Source organism: Marmota marmota, unplaced genomic scaffold, assembly GCF_001458135.2.
Source record: "Marmota marmota marmota unplaced genomic scaffold, marMar, whole genome shotgun sequence".
NCBI classification, from domain to species: Eukaryota; Metazoa; Chordata; class Mammalia; order Rodentia; family Sciuridae; genus Marmota; species Marmota marmota.
In genome coordinates this window covers 10,805,071-10,813,896 of record NW_025999869.1, presented here as the reverse complement: position 1 = coordinate 10,813,896, position 8,826 = coordinate 10,805,071, and the positions used below count along the sequence as shown (strand labels likewise).

The 8,826-nt window shown below is 39.5% G+C and overlaps 1 protein-coding gene across 3 annotated transcripts in view; it reads left to right on the top strand.

Annotated features, from left to right (window-relative positions):
• The first annotated feature begins 3,358 nt into the window (after positions 1-3,358).
• Positions 3,359-8,826, top strand: part of Mat2b (methionine adenosyltransferase 2B) — a 16,415-nt gene continuing 10,947 nt past the window's right edge. Inside the window, exon 1 of one of the 3 annotated variants that reach the window (XM_015492642.2) lies at positions 3,359-3,621. In XM_015492642.2, the coding sequence (XP_015348128.1) occupies positions 3,592-3,621 (30 nt within the window). In that variant the 5' untranslated portion in view covers positions 3,359-3,591. Of the gene's footprint in view, positions 3,622-5,888; positions 6,092-8,826 lie in introns of those variants that run through there. The other 2 variants (XM_015492641.2, XM_048815992.1) reach the window with 2 other exon arrangements.

Below are 8,826 nucleotides of genomic sequence, written 5' to 3'. Positions count from 1 at the left end.
TAAAGAAACAGAACCAGTGGGAAATAAAAAGAAAAGGTAATTTATTATGAAGAATTGGCTCATATGATTTTGAATACTGAGAAGACCCATAATCAGCTATTTTTAGGCTGCAGGCCCAAAAGACAGACACAATTCAGTCCAAGTTCAAGGGCTTAGGAACCAGAAGAGAAGATGGTGCAAATCTCCATCTAAGGGCAGAAAAAGTCCAATGCTGCAAATTCAAACAGGTAGAAGGGATGAATTCTCTCCTCCTCTGCTTTTCTATTTGGACCTTATTTAGAATCTGCTTTACTCAATCCAGCAATTCAAGTGTTAATCTCGTCTGGAAACACAGACACACCCAGAAACAATGTTTAGCCATATATCTGGGCACCCCATGATCCTTTCAGGTTTACACATAAAATTAATCATTACACTGGACATGGGAAACCAGTGCATATCTGGCACAACTCACGCCCTATGTATCTACAATATCCTTTAACATAAACATCCCTTAAAATAGGGTGGGGACTCAAGGAAGTCTGGGTTCCTAAATGTGGATGGAGCTGGATATTGAGACATCTACCTTGTTACAAAGGTTACTTGAGTTCAGCTCACTGAATAGTCCTTTAAATCAAAAGTCATCCAAGTCACCAGTCAAATTTTGTTAGATTTTTAGAAGGCGGCTAGGAATATAGCTCAGGGTAGAGTGCTTGCCTACAATCTTCAAGGCTCTGACCAATAGAGTAGCTTGTGCGATAGATAGTTGGGACTTCTTGCAGTGCTTTCTCTTATTCTAAACTTCTTCCTATTTCTCGTTCATTCCTCACTAACATTTCATATAATGTCATCGATGTAATAGACTAGTGTAATATCTTGTAGAAGGAAAAGGCAATCAAAATTAAGTTAATCCCCTTAGGACAGGCTGTATGATGCTATCACCAAGCATGGCAAAGCTGTTTCCATGGGCTTAGGGAAGCTTCTTTAACTGGCAAAGAAGATTCATCAGAATTTAGCAGGTCATTCTCTCCAGCTTCTTCATCAAAGGCGTTCTACTCATTTCAATCCTTACCAAAGTGTCTGTACCATGTAAAATTTGTACTTAAATACATGTATATGCTTTTTAAAAAACGTGTATTAAATATATATGCATATATATACAACATATTTATGGATTGCATGGCCAGCCTAAGAAACTTAGCAAGAACCTCAGCAATTTAGAGAGAACCTGTCTCAAAGAATAAAATGGACTGGGGATGTAGCTCAGTGGTACAGCAACTCTGGGTTCAATCCCCAGTACCAAAATTAATTAATTTAATTAAATTAAAAGAAAATGAATGAATAAACTACAGACTAAGGAAAAGCAATTCCAATACAAATTTATATTCAGAAATATTTAAATAATTCTTTCAACTCAATAATTTGAAAAAAACAATTTTTAAAATGTACAGAAGACACTTCACTAAGGAAGATATTAGAATAGCAAACAAACACAGAAAAAGAGGCTCAACATCTAGGAATTTCAAATTAAAACCATATTGAGATACTGTTTCTCACCTAATGGAATAGATAAAATTAAAAACACTAATATGAAAGGAAAAATTTTGACTCTACATTTTAGGCTTTTTCAGTTAGACCTGAGACTTAAATTGACATAAGACAAGCACACAAGGACTGGGGACATGGCTTATATTGAGAGGCCCTGGATTTGATCCCCAGCATCACCACCAAAAAAAAAAGAAACAGGAAAAAGAAAAGATATTCATATATATATATATATATATATATGAAGATAGTCCCCTATATTTTCTTCTAAGCTTGATAGGTTAGCCTTTGTACCTTGGCAAAGTTAATTTTTAAGATACATATTTAAATATAAACACTAGGGGCTGGGGTTGTAGCTCAGTGGTGGAGCACTTACCTAGCACTGTTACCGCTGTTGACCGGCGACGAGTCCTTGCTTCCCCATAACACCAGAGAAGCACACCCAGGCAAGGGCAGAGTAGAAAATAGAAGTTTATTAAAGGACAGCAGAAAAGACTTCTCCAGGAGGAAGAAGGGGACCCAAGAGATGGAATCCGTGGAAGTGCGGTTGTCTCTCCATTTTATAGTTTCTTTCAGTGATGGAATGTAGGTGGGAAGGCCCAAGGGGTGGGACACAGGTGGGCCAAAGAAGTAATCTGGTCAGGAAGGACTTCTGAGTCAGCACCTTCAAGTTTGCTGGGGGCTGTTCATTAACACTTCTTTGGGATGGGCTATCTTTAAGTTTGCTGGGGGCTGTTCATTAACACTTCTTTGGGATGGGCTACCTTTAAGTTTGCTGGGGGCTGCTCATTAACACTTCTTTGGGATGGGTTATCTTCATGTTTGCTGGGGGCTGTTCATTAACACTTCTTTGAGATGGGCTCTGGCCTTGGGCTTTTTCCTGGACTTCATTAACATTCCATGAGTTGTCCTGCATTTCCCTGAATTCATTCTCAACATAGCCTCCATTTTAGATCTTACTCCATATTAGACCTGATTTACCTAACTACACTGACTACCTAACTTTAAATCTGGCTTCAGCACCACATACAAATAAACAAATAAAATAAAGATAATGTGTCCATCTACAACTAAAAAACTAAATTTAAAATTTTTTTTAAATAAGAATTTAAAAATTTTTAAAAATGTAAACAACAAAAGTTTATGATGTAGACACTCTGAATGCCTCCTAGAGTTTGCCATGTGCTGTAAATTCTAAATGAGCAGAATATAAAGACTTAAGTAATTTTTTTCAAGCCCAGTTAAAATGGCAATTTTGGTTGCTTTTTAAATTGGCACAGAGCCATAATCCAAAACAGTTGTTCAAAACTTAACTTTTACAATATAATTATTTTGCTTAACTTCTGGAGAATGATTTTGTTGTATAGGTTTTGTGGTGCACTCAAGTTTGGGAATTTCTGGCTAGAACTCCTTAATGCTTGGCTAGATTTAAGGCCACTTCACCTACCATTTTCTTAAATAATAAGAGAGAGGGCCAAAGAATGTTAATGGAAATAACCTGCTGCACTCACACATCCGTGTGCTGTTACCACCAGTGCTTTTTATTATCCCTTGAAATAATTAATTAAAAATCACTGCGGGGAAAAGCTTTGGAGAATTTTACAAAACACATTGTTACAGTAAGATATGACGGTATAACCTATTTTAGGAAAGGAATCATTTACTGGGACTGTGCTTTCCAAAAGCTTGCTTATGCTTTCCTTCTAGGAGAGAAAATTTCATCAAGCCTGGACAGGAAGTTGTAGGGTTTTTTTTTCTTTTTAATAGCTGTTTCTGCCATATGGTTTTGATAATGGATTCTAGTTTGTCTGGCAATGAAACATGAAACTTCTCATTGGGTATTTTGGAAACTACCACGGGGAATCAGCTGCCAGCTTACTGCTTTGTGGAAAACTGCACGAGGTTCCGGGATTGAAATCAAAATGCTAATATAAAAGGTCTAGTGAAGCTGCGCCTCACGTTTTGAGCGTGCCTACTCTTTCTGAAGGCGGAGGAAACAAAGAGCCAGCCCGAGAAGGCAGTTGCTGAGACCTATTCCGATTGTTTTCCCGAAATAATTTTGGAATCATGCCTGAAATGCCGGAGGACATGGAACAGGTAAGAGTTAGCAATGAAAGAAATTAAGAGTGTGTTTAAAAGCATTTCGGTGAACGCCTGGTACAAGCAGAATGGGTATGTAAAGAAAATAGAAACTGGCGTCATTCATTTCCTTAAAGCATAACCTTAGGACACTGAGTTACTGACCCAGGAAACCTGGTTATGGAGCCCTCAGCTAACATTAATTGACAAAAATAAATGCAAAACATAACAGCAGTTTCATATGCCAAATTAAATGTAATGATAAGTAAAGGTTCTATGTAAACAAGGATTTTATTCATGCATTAGCTTTTGTGTGACTTGAATCTGCTAACATTTAACTTTTAGTTTTAGGCCATTCCCTTTGGGTTTGGCCTCCCTGTGAAGTTGCATATTGTCTGTAAAAGGATAGTTAATGCACACACAACCTATCATTAAAGGAAATGATTAGAAATGGTACCCGAATATATGTCCCTAGAACTGTATCTAGTTTTCCCTTCCCCCATCAGTACAAGGGATTGAGCTCAGGGTCTTGGGCTCAAGCACTTGCACTACCACTGGGCTACATCCACAGGCCCTATACCCAGCTTTTACCTGGCAAACATCAAACCAGATTCTTAAATACAGAGAAGTACTTTGTTCCTCACTCAAGTAGGCTCTGAGAATTAAAATGCCAATTACATATGTAAACTCTTGAAATCTCCTAGATGGACCCAGTTTTTCCCTCCTCGAGGAAGATTAGATTGCATCACACATTAAAACTAACAACTTTAAACAAAACTCCCACTTTTAAGGAAAGATAATGAAGAAGAGGATCTTGAGTCAGTTCTTTCCTCAGCAGTTTTATCATCTCCTGATTATGCTTGTTTAGTGCCTGGGCAATCCGCACTAGAATTTCCTAAATAATGCTAAATTCATGAATTCACAAGCACTAAACTGTCTGGATTTAAAAAAGCAGTGGGGGGAGGGTGAAGAATCTCAAGCTGCCTTTGGTTACTGTTCCACAAAAACTTTTGTGTTTACGTGAATAAGGAAGTGAGTTATTTGGGAGGTTGGGAGGAAGGAAAGTCACGGGTCTCTGAGGTAGAAAAACTTTCTTAGGGTGTTTGATCTTTAGTTCTACAATAAACCAGAGGGATCTTAAAAATAAGACCTTTTTAGGGAAATCCAAGCCATGGTCACGTTTGTGGGCAACTTTTAAATCTTTCATTCCGGTGTATGGACTTGCACACTCACAAGGTTCACGGTTCAGTTAAAAGTGGAAGAATCCTAGAACCCTTCGTGCTCTGTGTCGGATTCCCCCGCCCCCAACACACGCCTTCCCGGCGTAAATTTCAGAGGCTTGGCTGACAGGGGTCTTTTGAGATTTAGAACTGGAAGGGAATTCAGTTAAATGCTTGGTCAGTCTCAATCGTTTGTGCTGTTGTTTCTGCTGATTTATTTATTTATTTATTTATTTATTTTTGGTGGTGGTGCTGGGGATTGAATCCAGGGCCTTGTGCTTGCGGGACAAGCACTGACTTACTTTTAAAAAGCGATACAGGTGGGAAAACGCCCAGCTTCGCCCTCCCCATCCTTCTTCAATCTGCTTTCCCCACCAAGGCTTGGTTCCCAGAGGCTAGCGAGGCACTCTAAGCCGATGCTTCTTAAACATTGGCCTTGACTCCTGTTAAAGATACTGAGAAGTCAAGTCCAGGATCTATTACCAATTTTCATTACCAGTTTTAATTACTATGGATATGGATATGTTTTGAAGAGATACCCAGATGATTCATCTCGTCTCCCACACCTTATTTTAAAATTGGTGCAAAATTAATTTTTGAAATTTCACAACTATTTTTTTCAGGATTCTAGAAAAACAAATGATTCCTGAGATGTTAATAACTCAGATGCTTGCACTTTTTATTCCAGTCTTTTACTGAATCTCTTAAAGACCACGCTTTATGCCCTAGAGCTATGTCCTTTCGTTGCCTCGCCGGACTTTAAATGTTTTATTCTATTGTATATGTTGCATGTTGTTGATTTTGATGTACTGTACAAGTCCTGCAGACCTGAAATTCTAGGCGATTTAATTCTATCCCTGCCCAGTTAAGAAGAAAAAATAAGTGGAAAGAGAAAATAGAACAATTTCGGGGGCGGGGGTGGGGGGACTTGCATTCACTGCTTAGGTCAGAGTCTTTGTTTTGTGTGTCGCTTTAAGATTTGGCGCGTGGGCTGGGAGCGTCCTGCACGGGCCCGCCCCCTTTTTGGAGCGTCCGCGGAGCGTGGCCAATCAACAGGCGCGACCATGGCGGCGGAAGTCGGAAGCCGCGAGCGGGGTCGGCCTTGGCCTAGGGGAGGCGGGCCGAGGACGGCTGCGCTGCTGCCCGAGGTAGTTAGGGGTAGGGGAGGTGGCGGCCGCTCCGGCGGCGGCGCGAAGACGGCGGGCATGGTAGGACGGGAGAAAGAGCTCTCCATTCACTTCGTTCCCGGGAGCTGCCGGCTGGTGGAGGTGAGTGGTACTGGAGTCTTCTGTGGGAACCTGGTCGGCAAAGAGTACTGCTGCCTCCGGGGGCTCGGGTAGTTTTCTAGTTGCTGCCCTTCAGATTCGCAGCCTCTGACTGGAGACGCTCCGGAGCCTCCTCCCTAGTCGCGGAGCCGCTGGGGACGCAGCCAGATTTGTTTACTTCTGCGCGCAGCAGTCACTGTCCGCTTTCCCAGCCGCTGCGGCAGGAAGCTCCGAGGTGGAGGTTTTATTTTCGAGTTTTCTGTCCTCCCCTCCTGGGGACCAGGAGGCGGGGCTTGCAGTTATTTCTGTTTTGATTCTTTATTCTTCATCTTTTGTTTGTGTTCCTTGATCTTTCAAGTTCATAGCTTTGAGAAAGAAGAGGGGAAGATAGCTTTTCAGAAACATCAGTGTTGGCTGTGACAACTCTGAACTCTTGCTTTGTACAGGCACTTCAGGCCGCGCGCTTCGCATTCGTTAATGTTTTGAGATTGTTATTCCCTCATTTTACAGAAGGGAAAACTGAGGCATGGCTGGTGGTTTTATGGTCTAGGGCTTTGAACCCCTGCATTTTGCATGATGGAAAGTGATTAGTGATGTTTCGAAGATCTATCCCTGGCATCCCCTCATCCTCCCCTCCATTCCGTTTTAGGCACCTTAACATTTATCCATGCGCAGAATATAGGCAGCACTGAGGATTGGAAGACTGCTAATCCCTGTATCAATATGTTATAGATGTGAGAAAGAATATAGGATATGGCTGTTTTTATTAATGAAGCATTTTTGTTTCCAAAATGTAATGTATTGTTTTCAACTCACTTTGAGACCAAGGTTTAAGTAGCCCATCTATCAAAACTTTACCAATCTTCCCATGTATCCCAAACTGCTGAGTACCTGTTACCAATTGCTTTGTATACCTGCAATACGTTTATTTTATACATGTATTTATTTGTGTATATATACAGCTTACTTTGTTTTTAAAGTTTAGTAAAGAAATGAAAAATGGCATTTCATGTTTTCCTCAATTAAAAATGGTACAAGATCTTGGCACCCACTTGTTGCTCTCTCAAAACCTGTAGCAGTAAAATTCACTGGTTCACAAGGACACTTACAGTTGATGTTACAGAAGCAGCTCCTAATGATTCCTATTAAGAATACTATGTGTGGTACAATAATAGGGTGACAATAGAGTCAGACCTATGTAAGTAGTCATGAGATCTTAGTTTATTAAATTCCAGGGGTGCGTAGGTAAAGGTCCACTTCTGTAGGAACACTGGGAGAATTAATTAAAAATTCATTGTGAAAATTTGCCAAATTTAAAAATTACTTAAAGTATTAAGATACTAAATTTCTTAACTCCTTTCAGATATTTATGATATTTCACTTTACTTTTTGAGAAATCACTGCCCCAGAGTATTCTGTTGAACCATTTGGAAAGAGCCATTCATCTCCCAATATCTATACAATATGATATCATTTGATTAGATAGCATGAGTACTAGCTCTGTATTTATTTATATGTACTTAATATTTCAAGAATTTTTTAGTGTCTATATACCTGATCACCTGAAGTGGTTGCATTTCATATACCTAAGACTTTGTACAGTATGGCAGATATGTTTAGAGTGACAAACTGGTGTTTGTTTTGTTTTTTTAGAGCTTTGTAGTTATACATGGTAGCTGGGTTCATACTGACAAACTTATAAATGCATGGAATTTGGTTTCATTTATAATCCTCCCCTTTTCTCATCTTTCCTCCCTCCCCTCTCCTTTCTATACTAGACTTTCTTTTACTTATTTTTTACTTTTTTAGTTGTAGATAGACACAATACCTTTATTTATTTATTTTATTTTTAATGTAGTGCTGTGCCGAGGATCGAACTTAGTCATTCACATGTGCAAGAGCTTTACCACTGAGCTAGGACCCCAGCCCTGGATCTCCTCCTTCATTGCTGATCTTTCCTTTATCTTTGTGTTGTCCCATTCTTCTCTCCCCCTTTTACTCCAGCTTCCACATATGTGAAAACATTTGACCTTGGAGTTTGAGTTGGGCTTACTTCACTTAGCATGTTATTCTCCATTTTCATGTGTTTACCATTAAATGGCTGAGTAGAACTCCTTTGTATGTATACATCACAATTCTTTAATCTGTTCATCTTTTAACAGGCACATTAGGTGATTCCATAATTTAGCTCTTAAAAATTGTGCTGCTATAAACATTGAGGTGGCTGTATTACTGTAGGTTGCCAATTTCAGAACTTTTGGGGAAATACCAGGGAATGGGATAGCTTGGTCATGTGGAGGTTCAATCCTAGTTTTTTGAGAAATTTCCATACAGCTTTCCAGAATCTTGTACTAATCTGCAGTCCCACCAACAGTATACAGGCATACCTTTTTCCCCACACCCTTGCTAATATTTGTTATTGTTTGTATTCTTAATCGTTGTCATTTTTACTGGAGCAAGATGAAATCTTAGTGTAGGTTTTGTTTTTGGTGAGGCCCTTGCTAAGTTGCTGAGTGTGGCTTTGAATTTGCCATCCTCTTGGCTCATCTTTCCAAGCCCCAATGGCTACAGGTGTGCACTATTGCACTGCACTTAGTTTTGTTTTGATTTTCATTTCCTTGATAGCTTGAGATGTTGGTAATTTTTTAATTTATTCGTTGGCCATTTGTGTTTCTTCTTTTAAGAAGTTTCTATTCTTTTGCCCATTTATTGATTTTTTTTTTTTTTTTTTTTTTTTA